This window comes from Netta rufina (assembly GCF_964035555.1).
Source record: "Netta rufina genome assembly, chromosome: 20".
Classification (NCBI taxonomy): Eukaryota; Metazoa; Chordata; class Aves; order Anseriformes; family Anatidae; genus Netta; species Netta rufina.
The window spans coordinates 11,588,542-11,612,727 of NC_140144.1; the positions used below are offsets into that span (position 1 = coordinate 11,588,542).

Here is a 24,186-nt window from a genome sequence, read left to right on the forward strand (position 1 = left end):
GGGGGGAATGAGTACTCCTGTACGTATGACAGTGATTAGATTCATGGATTCTTAACTGTGAAGCTGATGATCTGCCTTTTCTCCTGGTAGGAGGTCCCCAGATATTAAAATGTAGGATTGTATGGGGAAGCTGAAAATAGTGAAAGCCTTTAATGCAGCAGCAAGGGATAGATACGCATTATCTGTTACCCCGTCTGCTGTTCCTCCTCCAGCAGTGTTCAGCTTGCACGGGAGAGGGGAATTCAGGTTTCCCCAGCTCACTCCCTTCCAGTCAAATGCTTTTGTTTTGCTTTAGCTCTTGCTTTTATGAAGCTGTTCTCATTTTGGCTCCGTGTATCTGGACAATAGTATGCTAATTCTAAGCATGGGCGTGATGATTCCATCAGCGTGGGCTGGTGACCCTCTGTGGGATGTTGTTACCTGACTGGGGAAGCCTTGGCAGACTGCGAGTCTTCACTTCAGCTGGGCTGAAGCAAGGAGTCCTTGCTTGTGATCTGGGAGGCTTCTAATCCACTGTTCAGCCCTGAGAAGAGGTTTTGTTTGCTTGTTACCAACGTAGATCTAATCAGAGGAGAATGCACTTAAAAAAAAAAAAAAAAAAAAAACAACAAACAAAACAACAAAGCAAAGATTAAGAAGAAGCTAGAATACATGAGGAGAATTTAAGGCTTTTGAAATGAGTTCAGAAGTTGAACTTCTTAACAGCATTGACTGTCCAAGTCAAAAATTCATTCTGGAAGTCCCTCTTTCTCTTCTTACCTCCTGACCTTTGCTTCAGAAGGTTTGCTGCTGACAAGAGTATTCAGAGGTACTGATTTTACTCCTGTTGTGTTAGTAGGAGTACTTTTTCTTTGTAAGAAAAAGGCTGATACCTTCTGTCTGCTCTAGTTGTAGATAGGATGAGTATCTAATCTTGGATTTTGAGCCAGCCCCCTCCCTTCTGGCCCAAAACAACTGCTTTCAAGATGAAAATATTGCTATTTTCCCTCCTTGTCTTGTTTGAACTTACTAAGTCATTCTAAACTTGTGCTACCGTGTGCTGTGTGCCGTGGTTGTAGGTATCTTCTCTATGTATGCTTGTATGTACTGAAGAAAAAATTGGTTTGTGTATCTAGCAGTCCTCATTGGAAGCGAAGGAAAGACTGAACCATTTTTAAGTGAGAACAGATCCTTTTCTTCTCAGGCCTAATGCCTTCCCTCTTGTCTCATTAACCCTTTCTTCACATATAACTACATTGCATATGTTAGTGGATAAGACTAGTCACCACCAAGCAATACTGAACTAAAAGGGTCAATTTTGTATGTAATATACTAAGAGAGGAAAATGTGAGCTGTACTGAATGTCTCTGTCAGACTACTTCTGCCTAGCTCCCGGCTTACTGCATGTGATACGTTCAAATTAATCCTACTTCCACAGGAGGCACCTCTATTCCTACTCCTCTGTTCAAACTGGCTTTAGAACATCTAGGTTAGTGTTGTTGCCTTCTGTTTCTTCCCTGTCTGACTTCCCAGAATAACGGTGAGAGGGGAAGAGAGGGTCATGAATCGTTACAGCTCTGTGTTTAACTACTCTTGGGATGTCATGCATCATTTTCTCCACGCATAGCTAAATGGAGCACTACCTTTTGCGGGCTGTGTGAACTGGAGTTGCTCCCCAGAGTGCTTTCTTTAAAAGTTTCAGGACTTTGTTTGCATAATTTGTCAAAACAGTAGCTGTAAGGTTGTGACTTTATTAAAACTCTCAAGACAGGGAGATGTGCAGAGATGTCTTTTAAAGACCGTATGAAATAGATGAGGAAAGGGAATTAGACTTAAGGTAATTATCTTCAAAAGCTACAACTTCAGTAGCTTTGGTCAGGCTTCCCTTCTAAGGATGGAAGTATTGCTCCATCATTCATCCACAGGCATGCTGTTGTGAAGTGCCTCCCCCTGCTTTGCCTTCTTCCTTGCGCTGAAACTCCACGCTGAAATCTGCTTTTTCCTGAAAGCTAAAAAAAAAAAAAAAAAAAAAAAAAGCTTGGAATCTGTCTAAACAACTTTTTTTCCCCCCTCTCTTGAGGCTTCTTTTGTAAGATCTTTAGCTACATTAGATTCTTCAGTAGATGCTCTTACTACAGATCACTGATGAGGCAGTGGCACAGCCCTCGCTTAGTCCTGCCCGTTCCAGGCCCAGAGGCTGCTTGGGTGCGAGCAGCTGATCTGCGATGGCTGCTGCAGTTCTGTGACTGAGGGAGCTCCGCAGGTGGTGCCAGTAAGGGAATCTGACCAGCAAGGGAAAAAGCTAACGTACGCAGCTGGAAGCTCTCCCTGCTGACGTTAGCCTGGGGTCAGCCTCAGTGTGAGGGAAACTGGTGCAGAGGACGGGGCAAAAATCCGCGCAGTAGAGAAAGCATATTCCTGAGATGGCTCCTGTGTTTTCTAGTATCTTTGACTTCTAGAGCAACTTTGGTACCGTGACCAAATCTATTGTAAGTGGTTCCAAGATTTGGATGTCTACAAATAGTACCAGGAAGGAATACATCAAACAAATGTCTGCTTTATATTCAAGAATGAAAGTAAAGCTACTTTTTTTTACTTTTTTTTTTTTTTACTTTTTTATTATTAATTATTATTATTATTATTATTATTTTTACCACCAAACCATTCCTCTACTGAGACAGAAAAGACTGAGTTTGAGATTTCTGCATTTGACAGATATTTTGGAAAATGAAGGACTGTCTCTGCATTCCGATTGCTGCATTAACGAGCCAGCTGCCCTGAGCATGCATAGGTGTTTCTCTTAAAGATCCTGGTTTCATGTTTAGAGCAGATTTCAACTGCTACGTGCTGGTCCCAAGGCGTTCGTTAGCTATTTAGATCTTTCTGGATCTAACAGCAGCTCTTTGTTCAAGAATAAAAGCCTGGTTTGAATATCTGCCCCCTTGCCTTCGCGGATTTCTTTTGGCATGTGTTTTGTTCTCAGTTCCCAGCGGTAACCCAGGGCTGAGGGGCAGCATCCTGCAGCCCCGGGCTGAGCCGGGACAAGGGGGGCGGGCGGGGAGGGGGGCGCGGGGCTCGGCCGGGGCAGGAACAACGAGGGGGAGGAGGAGGAGGAGGAGGAAGCAGGGGAGGGGGGCTGTGCCCTGAGGGCCGGGCGCTGCGCTGAGTGATTGTGTAGTGATTGGTTTACAGGTGTTTTACAGCCGTGTGCCTGTGTATCGTATTTTGGTAACAAAGCAGATTATTTTACTTTAAAAGTACAAAGATCTATAAATAAACTTTCTTTTGGAGCAAACAGCCGTTCTGTGCCAGGGCTCTGTAACTCGCCGAAGCGCTGCGTGACGGCAGCCTGCTGCCCAAGGGAGGAGCCGGGCGGGGCTGCGGGCAGGGCCGGGCAGTCAGGAAGCGGCGAGGAGCGCTCGGGGGGGACCGGGACCGGGACCGGGACCGGGGCTGAGGGGAGGCCGAAAGGAGGCCGGGGCTGGGCCGGGCCCTGCTGGGGGCCGGAGCTGGGGCCCGCCCACGGCGCGTGCGCAGCGTCCCTCGGCACTTCCGGCCCGCGCGGCGCTTCCGGGTCGGCGTCGCCAGGGGAGCGGCGGCGGCCGCGGGGTCCCGGCGGTGGCGGGCGAGGAGAGGCGAGGCCGGGGCCGGGGCGACGGGAACCGGGGGCTGGGAGGCCGGGGAGCCGCGTGCCGGGGCCCGGGGAGGCAGGCGGCGGGGCCGGGCCGCGGGGCTGATCGGGGGCTGATCGGTGTCCGCGGGCCCGCGGCTGCCTGGGAGCGGGGCGGGGGCGGCGGGGCCGGGCCGGGGCCGGGTTGGGGCCTCCCGCGCGGCCCCGGGGGGACCCTGACCCTCCCCGGCCGTACCCTGCAGGCGCTGCCGGGCCGCGGGGCTCCCCTGGGCCGGGAGGCTCCGTGACGCCGCGAGGACGGAGCTCGGAGCTGAAGCCCGGCACCGGGAGGCGGAGCGCGGAGCTCGGAGCGTTACCGGCGGCTGTGGGGAGCGCCCGGCCGCTGCGGCACCCGCGGGGAGCGAGGAGCGATGTTCGCGAAGCTGAAGAAGAAGATCGCGGAGGAGGCGGCCGTGGCCCCCAGGGCGGGGGGGGCCGCCCGGATCCCCCGGTCCATCAGCAAGGAGTCCATAACGTCTGTGGGGGCGGACTCGGGAGATGACTTCGTGAGTTCAGCGCCTGCCGCGGTTTGGTTCCTCCTGCAGCCTTTGGGCTGTGGCTTCGGCGGCCGCGAGTTCTGAGTGTGCCCCGCGAGGTGTCTGCGTGTCGGGTGTCTGTAGGTGTGCGCCTCGATACGGGGATGAGTCATTAGTTGGAGACAGCTTAAGTACTAATGAGGAAATGTTGGTGTGTTTACTACAGCACTTCCTAGTTTACTCATGTATACAGGAGTTACAAAGCTGTCTCAGTACAGAACGCTGCAAAGCAGTTGTAAAACTGAGCAGATGCTAAATGGGCAAACAGGTAAGGTGCCTGTTTGTGAAGCTAATTACTTGAAGCGAGCTGGATGCAGGTTAGCTGTGATCTTGCCGTGCACCTGCGTTTGCCTTCTGACTAGCCAGCACGCTGTGTAACTGCTGAGAGCGTGTGCTCGGTATTGTTGCACGCAGAGCACTGTAGTACCTCCCATGTTCTGCCCTAGCTGTCTGTTGTTATAAATCGTTGCTTAAGCAGTCTGCATAATTCCAGGTGTGAAGGGATTAAATGAGTGCTGCAATGCTCTGGCACCTTGGTGGAGCAGTGTTTATCATCCTAGAGTCTGTATGTGACAGGATCGTTTTGTCTGTATTTGTAAGTTACACGAGTGTTGTTCTTCTGTCAAGGCTTCTGATGGAAGCAGCTCTAGAGAGGATCTTTCATCCCAGTTGTTCAGAAGAAATGAACAAATAAGAAAGCTGGAGATCAAGCTGTCTGGTATGTGTCTTGATGCGTATAAAATCCTATTAGAAACTATTTCCTTTCAACTTAAGTGTTTAAATTTATTTAGAGTGTATGTTTGGTTTGAACATTGATGGATGACTTCTACTGATTCCTTGAAGCATTGATGTGCTCCTTTGGAACAGCTGGGGTGCCTTCTGTCCCCATGCCTCAAACAGTGTTTCCCACTTCTATTTTAATATTTTTATGTGATGGTTCATGTCTCTCCGTATCTAAGACTTCTGGTGTTGACAGTAACACAGTTGAAATGAAGAAAAAGCAGAGATTTGAGCATAAAACAGTCTTGAGGCTGTTTTTCTTTCTAAGATGGTACCTCGATCTGTAGAGCCGTTGTAAGGGCTCTGCTCTATGACTGTTTCCATTCCTGCCGCATGGAGTGGGTCAGAGACTAGGCTGAGCTGTTACGCAGCTCCTTCCCAGAGGTCAGAGGCGACCTTGGGAAATAAGGAGAGGTTGTAGCCAGATGAAGACGGGCTTTTTATAGCCAGACGTGGGGATAGTTTGCCATTCTCTGGTACTGCCCTTTTTTGTGTAAGTAGCGTGCTGAGGACAGGTCCCTCCTGTTTGTACCGGTCATTTTCCCTATGGACAGTATAGAATTAGTTGCTTGTGTTCATTGTTACACTCACCCAGGTTTTCCTCAGCAGGAATGATTTTCTGGTTGAGAAAATCATTGTCATTTTCCACTCATCCTTTTTTCTTTTTTTTTTTTCCCCTTTTTCTTTTTTTTCTATTTGATTTCTTTCCCTAATGTCTGTCCATTCCTGGTCTGTGCTTCTCCCTCCTCACACAAGATTATGCTGATCAGATCCGAAACTTGCAGAAGATAAAAGAGAAGCTTGAGAATGCATTAGAAAAGCATCAGGATTGTACGTATTTTTCTCTCTCTCTTTTTAGTTGAAAACTGCTATGATTTAAATACAGCTGAAAAGAAACAGTTTTGATTGTTTTAAACATTTCAAACTGTGTGCCTGTGGGTTGGCTGACGAATTAAATTGTTAATACACTCTTTTTGGCAAATTTGGGGCTAATATGCAGGAGAGACTTTTTTGAAGCCTACAGCTTTGTTATAACCCTGTGAGAAACGATACTTGTATCTTTGTTATTTCTGGAACTTGTTTGATGTGCAAGCAGTGTGATGTAAATGATGTAGAAATTTCAGAAGCCGCTGATGGGTTTTTAACACAGCTGGTGATTCTCTGTTGATAGCCTCCATGAGGAAGTTTCAAGAGCAGAATGAAGCTCACCAGGCCAACCGAGCCAAGATGGCTGAGGGAATGGCTTTGGCCTTAGAAAAAAAGGACCAGGTAACAGAGTTTGAACAGCTCGGGTTTTGACTGGCTGTGCGTGACATTGATGTTTCAGACAGGTGTCACCATTAATTAAAGTAGTAGTTCTGCATTGTGTTCCATTAGTGTGCCAAAGTTTAAAAACAAACAAACAAAAAAAGGTGCAGTGCTTGTCGTTTTTCTGAGTCTTCTTAATGTTTTGAATAAGAGCCCACAGAACTTTCTAATGTTAAGTTCACACTTGTAAGATTCCACTGCAGTAGACCTGTTGTCATTTTTGCTTTATTCTGAATAATACCTTTATATGCAGGTAACATAGATTATTCCACAGCTTTTATATATTGAAATATTACCTGTTTTTTTGGGGTGATTACTGTGTTTTTTTAATCATTTCCACAACTTATCAGTATCAGTAACTTTGTATCAGTACAATTTTTTTTTTTTTTTTTAAACTATAATTGTTCTCCTTTAAAGTCTGCAGCTGGGTTTTGATTTTTCTTCTTTCTTTCTTGTTCAGGAGTGGATGGAAAAATTGGGTCAAGTTGAAAAGGTAATTAAGCTTTTCTTTTGTTTTGTATTTTTAAACAGCACCCACATGCTTTCTACAGCTCAGCTCTGTTCAGCTCTTTTAAATATTTGATCATTGTTCAGTGGGTGGGGCCAGAGACTTACCAGCTCCGGTGCTTTATGAAATGTTTCTGGAATTAATTTTCAATGTGGGAAAAAAAAGGATGGGTTGCAAGAAGAACGATCTTACTGAGGAGGCAGCTGGGATGCAGAAGGAGGTAGTGATTTAGTCTGAGGTCTTGTAGTGGGTCATCTGTTTCATAAAAGAAAGAAACCTATTTTTTTAGTGTGGGATTTCAGTTTTGCTGTAGTTCTCACCATTTAACTTAGTCTATTTTAAAGTACCTCTGACTATGAAGACATTAAACAGGTTACTATTTGCTGTGAGTTGCATTTTCATTGACCACATTGTAACGAAGACAATTTTTTAAAAAAGATTTTTGCAGTTCAGTAATTTGCTCCACATTGCATAGTGCAACACGAATTTAAAGAGGTTCTAGTTCTGTATGTAGCACTGTCAGAACACCTTAGGGATGCAAGAAAAGATTTCTTTCCCAGAGAATTTAACTAAACTCATATTGACTTCAAATTAGCATTCAGATATTCTCAGATTCCTTTTAATTTTGTTGGTTTATCAGGAAAAAAAAATGCTTGAAAAGCAGTTACGAGAAATGAGGGAGCAGAGTTTGAACCTTTTTCAAAAGAGAGATGAAATTGATGAGCTGGAAGGCTTTCAACAGCAGGAAATGGCCAAAGTTAAACACATGGTAAGACTGTTTTAAACATAACTTTTTGCTAAAATTTCTGTTAGAACACCTACTCAGTGGTAGCACTGCGTTGTTTTCAGCCTTAATGCTGATACACAGTCTTGTTCAGTGTCCAAATCCTATCAGGAGGTATGTGTGTACAGTACTGTGTAGAGTATTACAACAGTGACTTCTGGGAGTTATTTAATTCAGCTCATAACTTAATAAGGGAAACAGGTTTAAATGAGAAGACTCTATCAGCACTACCAGTTCATATATATTGTTAAAGATAACATTCTGGTATCCAGCTTTTGAAAAAGGAAGAATCTCTGAGCAAAGCAGAGCAGGAACTAGAGGCATGCACTCAAGAGCTAGCCCACACTAAGGAAGTGCTTCAGGATGCAAGCAATGAGTCATCAGGCCTACGAAAAGATCTTCAGGAGTTGCAGCAGCAGTTCTTGGAGCTAGAGGCACAGAGGTATGGATGTCGTATTTCGTGAGGGGTGTATTAATTTCCCCTATACTAATACTTTATGCCCAAGTCTGTCTTTTTTGGAAGAGTTTATATATGCAATGAACAGACTGAATAATTGCTTCTAGTGTGGCAGTGTGGATGCAAATGCCAAGTTTATATATCTTGATTTTCAAGCCAATTGAAGCAGTACTTGTTTAGGACTTTGTAAGAATGTTACAGTTTTTGTGTGTGTAGTTTGAATACTTAATCATTACCTTTTTGGAAAGTGTATAATCAAGGCAGTGGCTGGTTTGAAGGCAAGAAAATGTTGTTCACGTTGCTTAGTCCATTTTCATAAGAAGCAGAATTATCTTCCAAAGGTTACTTTTATAGAATGCTATGTCACTTTTTTTCCCTCTTTCTGTGAAGAGATGAACTAAGGACAGCTGAGACAAATGCAGAAAATAAGATCACTGCTCTGGAGTTACGAGAACAAGAACTACAAACTGTCATTCAGCAGCTTTCTGTAGACTTGCAAAATGTAAGTTTCAGATAAGTGAGGTTTGATTCAAAGAGCTAACTGTTTACATAAGTTATATTTGATATCAGTTTTGTGGTTTTGGAAATCTAAGATTTAAAGCAAGTCATTTCTCAAAATTTTTAGGCTCAAGTTGCTGGTTCCGGTTGTGAGAAGAGACTGGAAATGTTACAAGTGGAGCATGAATCTCTGAAGGTGGAATATGAACAACATAAGCTAAAGGTTAAGTGTTTTCAGATGCACCTTCTGTTGCCTGGTGTGAAGGTGTATGCTTTGGTAACGCACTGTTAGTCTGAAATGTGGTGTTCATGAAGTGTTTGAACATTATATTGTTTTTTCAAATAGAACTTTTCCTAGAGGCATTTGTTCATGTCAAACTACAATGGATTGGATGAAAGCTTGGCTACAAAAAGTAAAAAAATAAAAATGATTTCTTGTTCCCACAGATGACTTTTGAATTTGCTGAGAGAAATAAACTTACCGAACAGCTGCAGGAAAAAGTGTCCTCTTTGGAAAAGAAGCTAGAAAGAAATCTTTCAGGGGATGAACATATGCAGGAACTACTCAAGGAGGTAATTTTACATTTATAGACTGCTTAAAAGTGCAATCTCAAGGAGATTTTTTTAGAACATACATTGTTTACTACATATGGAAAGAATATATGATGATGTAATGCGGGCACATTTGTTCCTCTGGTGTATACTGGCACGCTACGCTGAACAGGCTTATGTGGATGACTACATTGGGCCTGTTTATGTACTTTTTGCACAGATGTCTGCATTGGTCTTTCTGAATTGTCTGTGAATGAAGGGAAAGAAGAGCTTTTTAACATGCCCACAAAAGGTGGAGCAACTGGAAAGTTTTACCGTTTAATCCTTACGGAGAGCAGTGCGCCCTTCTTCTTATTGTTCATTTTTTATTATCATGAATTGAAAAGCATGAAGATGGGAGTGAGAAACTTTGTTTTTGCATGTGGGTCCATTTTAGTATTGTTTTATTAATGCAATGCAAAGACAAATCTTAATTAAAATCCTATCTCTTTGTCTGTCTGTCCTCCTGTTCTTCAACCCAATATAATCTTCAGAAAGCTGCTCTTGAGCTGAAACTGGATGAAACCAGGCAGCAGATACTAACAGACAGAATGCATCACGCTGATACTGTGAACCAGTGGGAAACACAGGTAAATATTTTTTTTCATACAAATTCCCACTGTTTCCATCTTCTTGATACTCAATACCTATTCCTCTTGCTGTACTTTTGCTCTTGACCAAAAGTGAAGCTATATGTCCCATTTAGTCTGAAAGGAAAGTTTAATTGATCCGTGGCTCTGGTCATCCCCCCACCTACAGTGATGGAGAGGTGCCTAGTGGTTCTGAAGTTAAGAGTTTTCAAGCATGTCTTTCCTACCCAAAGAAACAAGTAGCTGGAGTGCAAGCATTGCTGAGGAAGGGCTGGGATGGTGATGAGTTTTTAAAGAAAGCAGCGTGTGTCAAGTAGACTTTCTGTCTGAACTATGTGGTTTCATTGTTTTGATGTTTACTGGGTCATCCCACATTCTGTATATTACTGTTTTTTTCTAGTGATGTAGATGCCAATGGATAAGGAAGTTAATGTATTGTTATATTTTAGAATAGAGATCTGGAACAAAAACTGCAGACCACAACAGAAACGTTGAAAAAGATTAAAGAAGCAGCTGGTGAGCAAGATCTGAAGATCCAGAAGTTGGTGAGTACGCTGCATAATATTTTCATGACCAGTTGCAAATCAGTTTTCGGCATCTCCACTGGTACTATTTTCTCTGTGTTCGATTTGTTGCTCTGGTGTTTTCTTGCTGTTTGTCTCCTAAACTAATAATGTCTGTATGAGAGTGCATGGCACTACTGCCAAAGAAATAGTATTAATTCAGTTTGAGTATATCACATGAAATGATGTCCAGTTCTTATCAGAGAATAGTACAATTAATAAAATACCATTTTATTACTCAGTGGTCTTTATTTTTCTTAAGGAAACTGATCTAGAAAATGAAAGAAATAAACTGCAGCAGCAGTTATCAAGTGAGAAACATCAATATGAACAAAAAGTTACTGAGCTGGAGTCTCAAATTGCTGCTCTTCAAACAGCTTGGGAATTTGATAAAACATCTACTCAGCACAAGATAGTAAGTACAGAAACTGTTCAGGGGGCACCTGAGTCTTCACAATTATTTTAACAAAGCTAGTAGATACTCACGTTGTCTGAATGTGCTTACTCAGAGTTCCTAAGCACTCCAATAGATGTTCTAATACTTTGAGATATTAAATATGAACAGAGAACTCGCTGGATCTGTTTAAACAAAGCATTGGAATACTTGTGCTTAGTACTTAAGCAGTCTTCATTTTACAGAGCCAGTTGGAGAAGGAAAATGAACATCTTAATGAAAGCAGAGAAAAGTATGAGAGTTCGTTAAAAAATCAAGAATCTGAACTAAACAGGCTAAAGGTAAGGGCTTAATTGGTTAGTGATACCGGTTAAATGTTGTGCTTGGTTTGAGAAACAGTTCCTGGCAAGGTGTGTTACCTTCCTAACACTTGGAATCAGATTGCATTTAGGTTCTGTGTACTTAAAGCTGCAAATCATCTTTGTTCTTCAGTAGAAACGCATCTGAGGAGTGTTACAAATGGGTGATCCTTTCCTGAAACAGAATGCTTGTATCTGCCCAAATCAGGCATAAATAATACATTCCCATATTGTCAGGCATGAAGAGCTTTTAAATCCTGTTGGCAGCAATGAACGCAGAATAGTTCCACATCAGTTCCACTCGTAGCATTCAAAAAAAGCAGTCATAAGCATAAGTGGAACTTGGTTAGGTATTTACAGCTTATACTTAGTCTTCTGACTGTAATTTTAGATTGTTGAAAGTTTTATCTTTAGCTACTGTTAGATGCCTAATTAAATTTAAAGATAGTTGTAGGAAGGAGCCACCACTTTGTAACAGATACTTCAAGCTAATAAGAGATCTTTTAAGTGTTGGATATGTTTGGGGTCTTGTATCAGTTCTGTACTGCTCCTACGTGTGCAGGTGTCAGTAGTACAGTCAAACAAAACAATGGTGCACAACTGGAAATAAATGTAAATCACAGTGTATTAGAACACCGATAAATTGTAGTTGCTAATGGATTTGGTTTTAAAGATGAGACACTGACCCGATTTTAGTTGTCTCAAGTAACATCTGAATTACCTTTGTTTTGCAGAAGGAATTAAGCAGCAGAGAGACTGTCAGCACTGAAATTGCCAAAGCACTGGAAGAAACACGAAAACAGAGAGAGGAATTTCAACAGCAGGTTGGTCAATACCCAAAGTCTAAAATATGTTCAGGTGCTCTAACCTCTAACAGATTGGATGAGACTTGGACGTAATGTTCCTGATTCTTATGTTAATTAATTGGAATCATCTTCAGCATGCAAGACAGCCAGGGTTGCCTCAGTAAACGTGAAAGTTGGGGTGACTATGTAAATGCTTGCACAAGAATCTTTATCAACTTATGCAAGCTATTCCAGTGGGAAAATGTAAAATGCTGCTAGCTGCAAAGTTGGAGATATTTGTAAGTTTGTAGGCTCAAGAGTTAGGGCAGGTTGTGACATTTACTATAAAAAAAAAACTGAGGGGAAGACCAGTTGGTAGCAAGTGAACACATTTACTCAGAATAGAGATGATTACTTCAGACCCCTTTAATCTGTAGGATGGTGCGTAGTCCCAGTGGGCAAGTCATCCCGAGACATGGCTAGCTGGCTTTTTTTTTTTTTTTAATCATTTTGTTGTTCCTTTTAGTGCTTGTATCACATCTTTGTCCCTCTTAAGCACAGCAGTTCTAGAACCCTATGCTCCCTCTTATGGAAGAAGTTTATATCCAGTAACCAAATGGAAACTCTAGGTAGTCTTATTTTGTTCTTCTATTTGTTCAAAGCAGGTGTAGTGGATAATGGGAACTCCTGTTTTCTTAAGCTGGGAACTGTCAGCTGAGCAAGTTTGAATTTAGTTTGATCTTGATCTTTCAGCTTCTTCATGCTTCTAGAGTAGTTGCAGATAATGTACTTGCTCGATCCAGCTGTAGAAGGGGTACAGTGATACCCAGTTTTGCACAGCGGCTGTTTTACAGCTGCCACCTGCTGGTTATGAGGCAACCTGCAGTTGTGACACGGAGCTTGTTAGAAGTGGAAGTGTGGTTTTAGCTCCAGCACCGCATTGACTTCAGTGCTTTCTAAATGAGGACAGTGTGGATGTGATGCCTTCTGTGAGTCTTGGGATAGATCACAGACATCCAGACTGTATTATCTGTAACACTAATGCTGCACAAACTACTTCTCAAGGTGCTGTATTGCCTAGCACAGAGCTCACGCAGCCCCTGCCTAGTTGTAGATACCAGCCGCTGCCTTCCACTGATAGAATTCTTCTCCAGTCCTCCCCCCTCGCTGCACTCCCCAAAATTCTGAACCTGAGATATGTTGAAATCATTCCGTAGCCTCTTCTAGTTGCATGTCTTTAATGAATTCTGTTTGTTTGACTGCTTTGAAGGTTTCACATCTGGCTTCCTTAATAGAGGAAAAAGACCGACTTATTGGTGAAAAATCTGATGTGCTTCTAAAACAGAAGGAAGAACTAAACCAACTCAGACAAGGTTAGATCAAACGAGCTTACTGTATTCCAGATAGCTTCATCTGAGTACAGTCTTGCTGTACTTCTTGTAGGCAAACGTATTGTGCAAAACACATGAAATAAAGAATTGCAGTTCAAAAACCGCTACTTTGTTGTACCACTTTAAAAACTGCACTTGCATGAAATACGTTATTTACATACTTAAAGAGCAGTTGTAGGCTGATATTCCACAATTATACTAAAAGATGAAGTGCAGTCGTCTGCATTCAATTCCAGGCACCTCTATGTTTCTCTTGTGTGTTGTCATTGCTTAGAAAGGGAACAAAACTTTAGCCTCTTGTTGCACCATTCCACTGGCTAGCCATTTGTGCTCACAGCTCAGCCCCACGTGTTCCTGCGCAGTCAGAACACAAGTTGCAGACTTCTGGTGGAGGTCCGTGTTCTTTTAGAACAGGTATAATTTATAATTATACTTTTAAGTATTAAAATCACCCTGACTTTTAAACAGCTAGAGCACTCCTCCGCAAAAATATGCACATGAGATTGGTGGCTTAAATTTCATTGTCTTCTGTCTTCGTGACAGAGCACAACTCAAAGGTCAGGATTTACTGTCAGTGTATCTTGCTTTGTCTAAGAAAAATAATTAAAAAAAAATCCCATTTGATTCAGAAGACTGATACTAAGCAGATTTCTCCTTCCTCAGATCATGAAGCTGTCTTGCTGCAAATGCACCAGTTGCAATCTGATATAGAGGCATGTAATAGCCAAGCAGTGGAGAAAGAAGAAACGGCAAGAAAGGAAATAGATGAGTTGAAGTTGCAGGTACAGGAATGCATGTTGGCCAGAGAACATGAGAAAAATGTGAGTGCAATTGCAAAGCTTCTCTCTTCTGACTTTTTGGGAAAATCAGCAGTCATGCAAGAGATCCCACTTCTGTCATGCCTTGGTGGTACACCATTATTTGTTGCTCTTTGTCTTCCTAAAGGAAGCTGTTTGCTGTCAGATCTGTGAGTGGTTCGTGAAGGCTACCACCTTATTTTATTTGACATACTCAATCCCCTCAAGACATTTTATGAGACAGAGACCCAAAATCTCTGAAGAGGCCACTGGGAGATGATGTAGCCAACTCAATTGTCACTAATGCTTTGTACTTTAAAAAAAAAAAAAAAAACAACAACACACAGACACCAGAAAACTGCTGCCACCCACACACAAAAGCAAACAAGCAAAAAAAAAAAAAAAAAAAAAAACCTACAGAAGTAGGAAAGTTTAGCTTTCTCCATGAAGAGTGATCATGGGCTGCAAATACCATGATATCTCTGCAGTTCACCATTTACATTTTTACAGGTTTCAGATCTAGAAGAATCAGCAGGACCCTTGAACAACGAGCATTTACATCCTCCAGAAAACCGTGTGATGGAACAGAATGGAGAGGTAGCAGCTGCAGATGTCATTCAACTTCAGAAGGATAACAGAGAGCTGGAACAGCAAATTGTTGAGAAAAACAAGGTAAACTGAAACAGGAGAAACAGCTGTTAGTCTTTCCCATTTTAACTAGGAAGCCTAATAATTGGTGCTACCTGTGCCACAGCCTTAGAAAGATGGGCCTAAGCAGGCTTCCCCAAATGAGAGATCCAATCTGAATCCAACATTCTATGAGTAATTTTTTCCCCTCTGGATTGTATAAGGGTATCATAACAGTAAATGAAAACTGCAGCCAGAGTTGAAAGGAAATCTCTTCTTGTGGCATGTTCTGCTCCTTATCTGTTTTGGAGGAAAGAAGCACCAAATGATACCACGCACAGCTTGCCTGCAGAACCCTTTTGTTTGAATTCATTGAATTAATTTCCGTTGTGCTGTCATTAAAACCCAAGTGTCCTATTGCATGCCTGTGAACATGTGCAGCCAGAAAGACAAGACATTCGGGTTGCTTCTTTTGAGCTGTCTGTGTTTAATTATTGTTCTGTTCCTTACACTTATTTGTCATGGGTTTTTACATATACCTGTGGGTCAAAATGTGTCCTAACAGTGAATGCTATGTTAGTGCTGTCCTTTGCTCTGTTGACAGATGATAAAGCAGTTACAGCAAAGAATGACAGAACTGAAAAAAACCCTCCAAAAAGAACTGGTAAGTGTTATGTTTCTCAGTCTCTCTCCAGCTGGCACTCGCTGACAGTTACTTGAACCAGTAGTTCCAAAAACTTGACTGGTAGCTACAGTGTATTTTTTTTTTCTTTCTACTGGGAATGCTTGCAGTTTCCTTGCATTTGCAGGCAGTTCTGTGAACCCTCAACTTAAGGAAATACGTCATCCTAGATCATTATTTATTGAATGGATGGTGTGACAGGTAGCCATCACCTCCGAGCTATTGCAACGTCGAATTATAGCAATAGGTGACCTGTGTTTGGTAGTGTCCAGCATCCAGTACGTTTCTGTGGAGCGATTGGCTGAGGTTTGATGGCTACTTAGCTGCCAGTCATTGAAGTTTTCCCATAGGAGTGAGGTCAGCCCTCAGGGAAAGCTCTTTAATCCCTCGTGCAATAGCTTTTCTCTCTGAGAAAAAGTTCTATTTTAAACATTTTAAAAGCAATTTAAAAATACTCTAATGATGTGATTTTTGTTCTGAACTTGAGAATTGTTTGGAGAAAGCCCTCATTTGAAAAGCATAGAGCAGATGAGTGGTGAAAGAAAATGATCAAATGACAGTTTCTAGGCTGAAGCCAATTCTGCTGGTTTGTGTCATGCAGACGTAACACTAACAGCAACTAGCTTCTGTCCTAGAGTCTAGGGAGGGGTGAAGACGCTGCTCTGCTATGATACCTTGAAGGATGAGAAGCTTGTCCTGTTGATGCCAAGGTTTTACCCACCTTGTAGGAACAAGCCCTCTGCGTTAGATATTTCAGATGCAAATCTTCTCCCAGTGCCAAACTGACACAGTCCACAATGTACCACGATGTCTCTTTTCCTTTTCAGAAAATAAGGCCTGACAGTGAGGTACCTGAAGTACGTGAAAAAACAAATTCTGAAGTGCCTAATACTTCTGTGACTGTCACAAACAATTCTGATTTAAATGACTCAAGGGAGATAAACTTTGAATACCTTAAACACGTTGTACTAAAATTCATGTCCTGCCGGGAGTCTGAGGTAAAAATGTATGCTTATCTTTCAAGTCTTTTGTTCTCTAGAAACTGGCACCTGCTAAGGATACTTCTGTGCCAGTTTCATACTTTTGCACTTAAAAAGTAATTGACTGATTCAGCACAGTAACACAAACTAGCTAGCAGCAGTATGTTTGGAAGTAGAGATTTTTAGGATCTAAATGGAAGGTAGGAGGTAATTATGTCTGGAAGTTAAAAATCTGAAGCCATAAGGCATTCTCTGCGCTATTCTTAAAAAGCATATGGAGTATATGCAATTAGTGTAAAGAGGCTATATATTTAAGGCAGCAACAAAAAAGGATGACATAAACCACTTTCTATTAAGGTGATGTTTATGAGGTGCAATTCTGTGTGCACTGGGTCTCCTTTTTGTTCTCTACATTATTTTGGAAAAAATACAGGTAAAAGTCATGACAAATACACTTCTCTTATTTGCAAGTCAGACAGTAGATAAGATCAAGGAAAGAATAGTGCAGCTCCATGGTTTCTTGACTGCTTGACTCCTTTAGTAGTTCTTCATGATTGACACATTTAGAATACTAGCACTGTGCAGTTCGTGCACCTAAGTGTGTGCTTAAAACACCATGATTCTTACTTACCTATGTGCTGGCTTGATCAACTTACCAAAGCTTAAAAAAAAATAGGATGCCACAGGAGCCAGGCTTCTTTATTCTTACTAACTAGGCTCCTCATTTAGTCTTTTTTACCCCCAAATATGCAAACCACTATTAAAGAACAGAAAGCCAGGAAACACAAACAGAAGAAATAATGTACAAGCTGTCCTGGCCTATTGGAATTGGGAATAGTGGGAAACTGTTGCTCTGCTGCTCACAGTTGTGACTAAGAAGTCTGTCACTAAAACTGCAAAAAAACAGTGCTGCACTGTAATCCAAAATGTGGAGCCTGAGAGCATCATAAGCAGCAAAACTCTGTGGTTTCTTTCAGGCATTCCATCTAATTAAAGCTGTATCTGTGTTACTGAATTTTTCACAAGAGGAAGAAAATATGCTTAAAGAAACTTTGGAGTACAAGGTAAGGATTCTGTTCCACTTGCAATTTCTAACTGGGTTCCGAGCAAAAGGAATGAATGTTCTTTGATGCTAGGAGATCATGAAAAATATCTTTTTCCAAATGTTAGGTACCATAATACGTGTAACTTACTATTAAAACGTTAGCTGATTGCATAGCTACATGTTGGAAATAGTGTGTCAGCAAGGGAAATACAGAGCAACTTTCCAGTGCTTCAGAGGAGCGACAGCACAGTTTTGCCCAGTGGAATTAGCCTGTGACAGGAAGCTAGAAAGCTCTGTGAGTAGTCAAACGTTTAAGAGGAAACTGAATTCTTGGTTTTGTCATGTTGACATTAGGCTTAGACACCTAGATCTGTTTCTCCTTTCCCCTTGCATGAAATGAGATCTGCTGTATGTCCCTGGCTGTGTCATTATTAGTGGATGTTCATAAATGAGTGCTGCCTCAGTTTCTTCAATGTGCCCTGCATTTATTTCTGCTGACTTGATAGGTTGAACACATTTGGTCTACGTACCCTTTGCCATCTTTTTCAGAGAGCGGCTTAATACTAGATTAACTACAGGTACTGTTTAAATGACTAGATTTGTTATTACTTTAAAGAATACATATAAGTGTACTCCAGTAGTGTTCACTTGTGAAAACAGGATGCTGTTCCTTCTAGGTTTGGTTATGTGAAACTGCTTTCAGTTTCTTCATCTGAAGTCCGCAGTGTTGTTTTATAAACAGTTCTTTCCATCAAATGATAGGGAGATACACAGGTGCTGTATTCTTTTTTAAGTCTTCAGCTTCTTAAAAGTGTGTACCCAGCATAATGCGTGTTGTGCTTTCCTGTCCTAGATGTCGTGGTTTGGGTCAAAGCCATCTCCTAAAGGCAGTATCCGGCCATCTATCTCGAGCCCAAGGACACTGTGGTCTTAAGGGAACCTGAAAATGGGCGTTCAGCATCTAGCCACTTTTTTTTCTGTGAAAAGAACACTGAACACACCACTTCAGGTGTGTCTTAATCACTGTCATTGCAGTATTTTGTACAGGAACTTTGAAGCTGTTTACAAAAGTAATACTGTGCAAGGAGAAATTTTCACTACAAACTGCAACACCTCTTCTGGGTTGGATTCGGGGACCATTGTCTCGATGGTCTTTCAAAGGAAGTCAGCTCCTTGTGCTCGTCAATCTGGTTTTCTTGGCACCAAAGGGTAACGTTAACCTCACTAACACCGGTGCTGGCAGTTCAAGCTTCTAACACGTGCATCTGTTATGAGGGTGGCTCCGGCTTCTGTTACGGAGTGCTAGAGTTGAGTAACTCTAGACACAGTCAAGCTTCCTTGTCTCGCTGTGGAAAGCAAGCGATGGAAGAAAAATGTTGGCAATACTGTACTGAATTTTTGACAGTTTGAGAAGGCTTTCAGAGAACAGGAGCAGGAGCTTTAACCAAAAAGAAATTTGCCTTGCCTTGTTATACTGACATAACTAATAATTTGCATCTTTTCATATCACTGTGTAATTTAAGGTGCATATATCCTGGCCTGCAGTCCTGAAGGCTGCATGTTGATGACGATTATTTAATTTGAGAGCACAACTTTAGAGTTGTCTGATTTTACTTTTCTTAAAGAAAAATAATATTTAAAATGGTCTTAATTATAGTCCTAATACTCAGTCGCCTTTAAAACTAATCTATTAGTCTGTACTATAGGTTGTTAGCATTGGGAAGAAGGGGAGGTAAACTATTTTAAATTTTTAAAGCTGAATTCCAGGTATTGTAAATGCACACTGAAAATAGCTTTTATTTAAAAAAGAAAAAAGAAAAAAAAGTGAAGAATATTGGTACTATTTTTTTTTCCTTTACAAGTCTGATAGTGACAAAATTTCATAACCAGTATCCACCTCTCTTGTGGTTTTGTATAGTTCAGATACTGATGCTTAGAAACTGTTATGAACATGTAGTGGGCTGTTAACTGTGTCCTAGCTACATGGTAAAAGGAACGCTGCTTATGAGGTTTTTGGTTTTGAGGGCAAAATTCAACTCTTAATAGGTCTTGGTTCCAGCAGGTTGCTTCCTTCTGCCTTAGGAAGAGGGGACCAAGCTGGCACAGACTGGAAGCACAATTTTGCCCTTTAGTTACAACACCACCATGCAATCTAGATGAAAAGAGGAAGCAGCAATCAGTCTGGCTCCTTAAAATTTGGATATATTTTCAAAAAACTATGCATGTACAAAATTTGAGCAGGCTGCAATTCTGGTAATTCTCTTACAATGAGGTTCATGTTACTAACAATGTTAAATGCAGTCAAGAAAATTCCACCTGTCCTCAGTGAAAATAAGGTCACTGTTCAGAATTTTAACTTTGTTTGCTAACAGGGGTCTGAATGACCTTGGTGGTGGCAGTCCAGAGGCAGTGCTGAGTTTCAGCACGTGGACTGCTCCCATGCACGCGGACGCTGTGGTGAAGATGAAAGTATCCTACATGAGGTCAAGTTGGTAGAGCAGTAAATCTGCTGCAAATTTTCAGTTTTGGTTAAGTAGCCATATATAAGACATAGGAGCTCACAGTAGCTATTACCTTGGCACAGGTGACACTCCTCAGTTTAGAGCTAGGCTCAATTTAAGTTTAGTAAAACCACCTGGACTTCTTAGTACATTAAACTTGTCAAAACAGAGTCTAGCAACTTTTGATCCATGGCACTTAACTGTATAGAGTAGGGAAGTTTAGGGGAAGAGTACAACTCTAATAATGAAAACAGACAATCAGAAATATACTTTTTATCAGCTGCTCCTGTATTGAAACAAAGTGGGGGCAGGCTGATAACCCTATTGGTTCTGGGGAGGGCCTTTTCCTTTAGAATGTCCCCTTGTCCTGTTTCTGTGGGACCAAGGCCAAGGGACAGGATTCTCTCGTGCTGATGCCTGCTTAATGACAGATTGGTTTAAGTTGAGCCTGGGTTGAAAAGTTACTGCTGAATAGTAACAAATGCAGGACAGGTACCCTAGAAGAAGGCGTGATACGTGTCGTAGATAACAGACTGACTAACACTTCCCAAAGCTCATACAGGATCAACTTACCATAACAACTAGTTCTCAAGTGTTGAATTTTCTTCAGATACCAGAGCAAGAATGGTGTGTGTGTGTGTGGTGTACTAAAAAAAAAAAAGCTAATGCACTTTCCCTTGTATAGGAACAGTGGTATACACAATCCTTTCTATGGCCAATGGATTTCTTTCCTTCTATGCTGTAAATATGGATTGTATTGAAACACTATGAAATTTGTGGTGCAATACATTTTGGATTAAAACTCTAATCTTGATTTCTTTATAGTCCTGGTTATGTCCCCTGGGATGCTGTAGCTAATTAAAATTGAGAGGCTTAAAGCATGAAACACCATTTATCACCTGCCCATCATAAGAAGGGGTAGTTAGGTAATTAAGGCCTCTGTTTCTTGTAGGGAATTAGGTCAGGAATGAGGCAGAGTGCTTCCTAAACTCATCTCACCAGGGACAGCTGCTACTGCACTTTTAGGAGCTGATAAAAACAAAGACAGAAGAGAATACAGCCTCCCTTCGCAGCTGCTTCAGGTGGAGCTGGCAGGGCTGTGCCAAAAGAAGCAAGGCCCAGACTCTGCACTGCAAACTGAGCCCCTAGGGACACTGCAACCAACGCTCCTACCTGGGCTGCTCCGAACTGCTGCTGGAGATGACGCTGGTTTGAATAGCTGCACCTGTAGTAATTTAATGCCGAACTTTGTAAGGAAGTGGAGAGCAGAGCACTCTTGTAGAGGCGGGCCCTTTGCTTAGAATTGCTGTACTGGTTTTGGATGTGTCATACTTAGGATTAAGCCAAAAATACGTTACTAAACTTGTATGATCCAAGAACTTTATTAACGCAGCAGGCACTTTACAATGAAACCAACCCCACAGCCCAACTAGTCCTTTGACCACATCCATCTGTATGTGTGCACACACACAAAACCATCTTTCTAGTAACCACTTCTCCCATTCATAAGCTGTCAGAATCTTGCATCCGCTAAGGCCCTCTTAACTAAGCAGCACAGCCAGGATCTGCTATCACCACACTTAGATTAAGCAGCATCTGAGAACACCTGCTCACTTACAGTAACAGCAGGCAGGAGGTTGCCTTCCCTCTGCCTTTTAAAGGGAGCAGGAGAATGTCTTGGCTCCTGTATTAGGTGGTCAGAATATACAGGAATACCTTTGTTCTTTCCCCACCTTTAAGGTTAAAAGCATTCCAAGAGGAGGTTCCCGGAGTAGTTCAGTAGATTGCAATCTCTAATAAGGATGGACTGGTGTTGTTTCAGCTAATTCCTTCTTCTGGGTCCAAACCTGATCGTCATCGTGGTTCGTTAACAGTCTTTAAACAGTCTTTCTTGCAGTAAGAACTCTTACTATGGCACCTAGTCCACCTACTGCTAGTGCCTGTGGGGATGGGAAAGGAGAGAGGCGTTACTCCCAGTCACACAGCCAGCCCCCGTGCAGGCACTGCAGGCAGTTGAAAGTTCCACTGAGACCCCGAACCGCGCTGTTCTCTGCAGGCTGGGCAGCGTTCTGTCGGTGCAGTGTTCCATCAAACACACCGTGCACATCCCTCGCTTAACTCATGCAGCTGCCTCCAGGCTGAGCAAGCACTGCCAAGAGGCAGGACAAAGGCAAAGTTTTAAACACTGCCCAGCCTACTTCTGCCTCACCTTGTTCCTTTCAAAACAAGAAGGAAGAGATGCTTACAGGTGGCCACACGCTCTGAACACTGACTTCTTTCCAGTCAGGACAGTGTTGTGCAATGTTATGCACCGGGAGCACCAACCCACGGTTACCCAAAAACAGGCTCCAGTAGAAAGAACAACAAAAAACAAGTCAAGCAGAAACTTGTTCCTTCTCAAGAACCTTCCTCTTCCTCCTCCTCCCCTGTCACTGTTCTGTGAGGCTTGTGACAGCTGCCAATGGCTGGAGTCACCATTACACCACTTCTGCCTGAACGTATCACAGGAAGGCAGCGTACTTTTGGGAAATGCCACGGGCCTCAGCAGCAGGCTGTGCCACGGCGCAGGCAGCTCCCTGAACTGCAGCGTTCTGTGGGTTGTCTTCCCTCGGACAGGTGCTGGCAGCCAGTGCTGCAGCTAAAACCTGTGCAGCTGGGGGCGTCTGAAGTAGTTGCAGTAGTGTCCGCAGAACACTTGCTGCAGGTGCCTCGCCCAGCACAAAACCCGTCAGCTGTCAGCACTCCTGTCCTCCCTGTGCCCTCCCCTACCTCGCTACGAGCAACTCACAGGAACAGCAGGCAGCACCACTACGGCTGCCACCAGAATCCTTCTGGAGATGGCAGAAGCCCTCACTGCACAAACAAGGCAGGCTCACGAGATTCCAGTGAGCTGGGTCTGTGCTGAAAGCACCCGGCTGATGGCAGGGTCAGACCTGAGCCCCCCCCAGCCACACACTCAACTACAAGAAACCAGCAGAACCCTGCCAGTTACAGCTCCGCTCCCAGTTCTCGCTCCTTGGTGGGCGAAACCACCGCACGTGTTAGAAGGTGCAACACCTCCTGCTGCAGTCGCTGCCCTGCCACAAGACTCACCTCTCCCTGGCTGAGGAGAGCTCTGAAATGCAGGTAAATGCTTAAAAAGCTCAAAGAGACCCAAGATAAAATGCAAGACTAAGGACTGCACTCCTCGGGGAGGGCTCTCCTGCCCTCACACTTCTCCTCCCAGGGGCTCTCCCTGGTGGTGCCGTGCTGACCGCGGCTGTGCCAAGAGGGCACCGGCGGGGACACCTACCTTTTCGTGCCATTGGAGTAATATTGCACTGCTATTTTCTGTTGGCTTTTCGAATCCTTTATAAATATACTTCATTAACAAGTCAATGCCGTTTCCGTCTAAGGAGTTCACCGCTTGTTCTATCTCACTGCTTTTAAAAGCCATAAGCACTTTCAGCATGGTTCCCTGCGCCTGCTCCTGCGAAGGGAAGGAAAACGACATCAGAGCCGGGTGCAGCCCCCACACCGTGCTGGGCGCGCTCAGGGGAGCAGCGGCTGCGAGAGAGGACGGTTTGTTTGTTTGTTGTACCGGGCAGGCGAACGTCCTTCACTTCATGGAGGGAGAAGGCAGAAGGGGAGGCCTTTCACAGCGGGCTTTTTGATGCTGTTTTCTCAGAGGAGCCACCAAAGCGAGCTGCCCGCTGAGCTGCGCCAAACCCCGCGCGTTACGCCCGATTTTCCTGCTGTGTTCCCCCCGACCCTCCCGGCCACTCATCTGGGCACGGCCGCCCTTCCCTTCCCCTTCCCCTTCCCCTCCCCTCCCTCACCTTGGTGTCGGGGCTGGCTGCCAGGCGCGTGGCGCTGCGCAGGGCGGCGTGCAGGGCCCTCAGCGCGTCCCCGCTGCGTTGCTGCGAGTCAAGGAGCGCAACGGGCGCGGCGCCGGCCCCCCCCCCCGCCCCCCGCCGCCAAGGATACCGCCGCAGCAGCGCCTCCGCCTCGGGGCCGGGCTCGGGCTCTGCCGGCGGCGCCTCCTCGGGCTCGTCCTCGAAGCGGCTCCCGTCGAAGCGCTCCACGTCCAGGCGGCGGAAGCGCGACGACAGCGTGCTCCGCGCCATGCCGGAACCGGAACCGGGAGCCGCCGGAACCGGAACCCGCCCGCCGGAAACGGAACCGGAACCGCCCCCTGCAACCGGCAGCCGGAACCGGAATCGGAACCCGGACCGGGACCGGGACCCGGCCGCCGGGACCCTCCCTCCCCCCCGGCCCCGGTGTGAGCCCGGAGCGCCCCCGGGCAGGGCCGGGGCCGGGCCTCGGGCTCTGAAATTCCCCGGGGGGGCCGGGACCCGCCCCGGTTTCGGCGACGGAACGGG

The 24,186-nt window shown here is 43.9% G+C and overlaps 2 protein-coding genes across 3 annotated transcripts; one reads left to right on the plus strand and one right to left on the minus strand.

Moving 5' to 3' along the window:
• Positions 1-3,556: 3,556 nt before the first annotated feature.
• GOLGA1 (golgin A1) lies at positions 3,557-20,659 on the plus strand. 2 transcript variants are annotated; one of them, XM_084298854.1, is made up of 23 exons: positions 3,557-3,614; positions 3,853-4,155; positions 4,813-4,903; positions 5,722-5,796; positions 6,137-6,234; positions 6,734-6,766; positions 7,422-7,550; positions 7,838-8,007; positions 8,413-8,524; positions 8,648-8,743; positions 8,968-9,093; positions 9,606-9,701; positions 10,151-10,246; positions 10,527-10,679; positions 10,904-10,999; positions 11,752-11,841; positions 13,073-13,175; positions 13,857-14,014; positions 14,501-14,662; positions 15,222-15,281; positions 16,127-16,297; positions 17,257-17,343; positions 18,178-20,659. In XM_084298854.1, the coding sequence occupies exons 2-23, from the start codon at positions 4,021-4,023 to the stop codon at positions 18,256-18,258; spliced, it is 2,418 nt and encodes an 805-aa protein (XP_084154980.1). In that variant the 5' UTR covers positions 3,557-3,614; positions 3,853-4,020; the 3' UTR covers positions 18,259-20,659. The 2 variants fall into 2 exon arrangements, with proteins under 2 accessions (XP_084154980.1, XP_084154981.1); XM_084298855.1 differs by having other exon boundaries at positions 13,857-13,975.
• Positions 20,660-21,194: 535 nt separating this feature from the next.
• Positions 21,195-23,955, minus strand: ARPC5L (actin related protein 2/3 complex subunit 5 like). The gene is made up of 4 exons (XM_084298874.1): positions 23,792-23,955; positions 23,644-23,716; positions 23,118-23,294; positions 21,195-21,765 (listed from the first exon to the last, which is right to left on the minus strand). Exons 1-4 carry the CDS (start codon positions 23,929-23,931, stop codon positions 21,703-21,705), a joined length of 453 nt encoding a protein of 150 aa, XP_084155000.1. The 5' UTR covers positions 23,932-23,955; the 3' UTR covers positions 21,195-21,702.
• Positions 23,956-24,186: the final 231 nt, after the last annotated feature.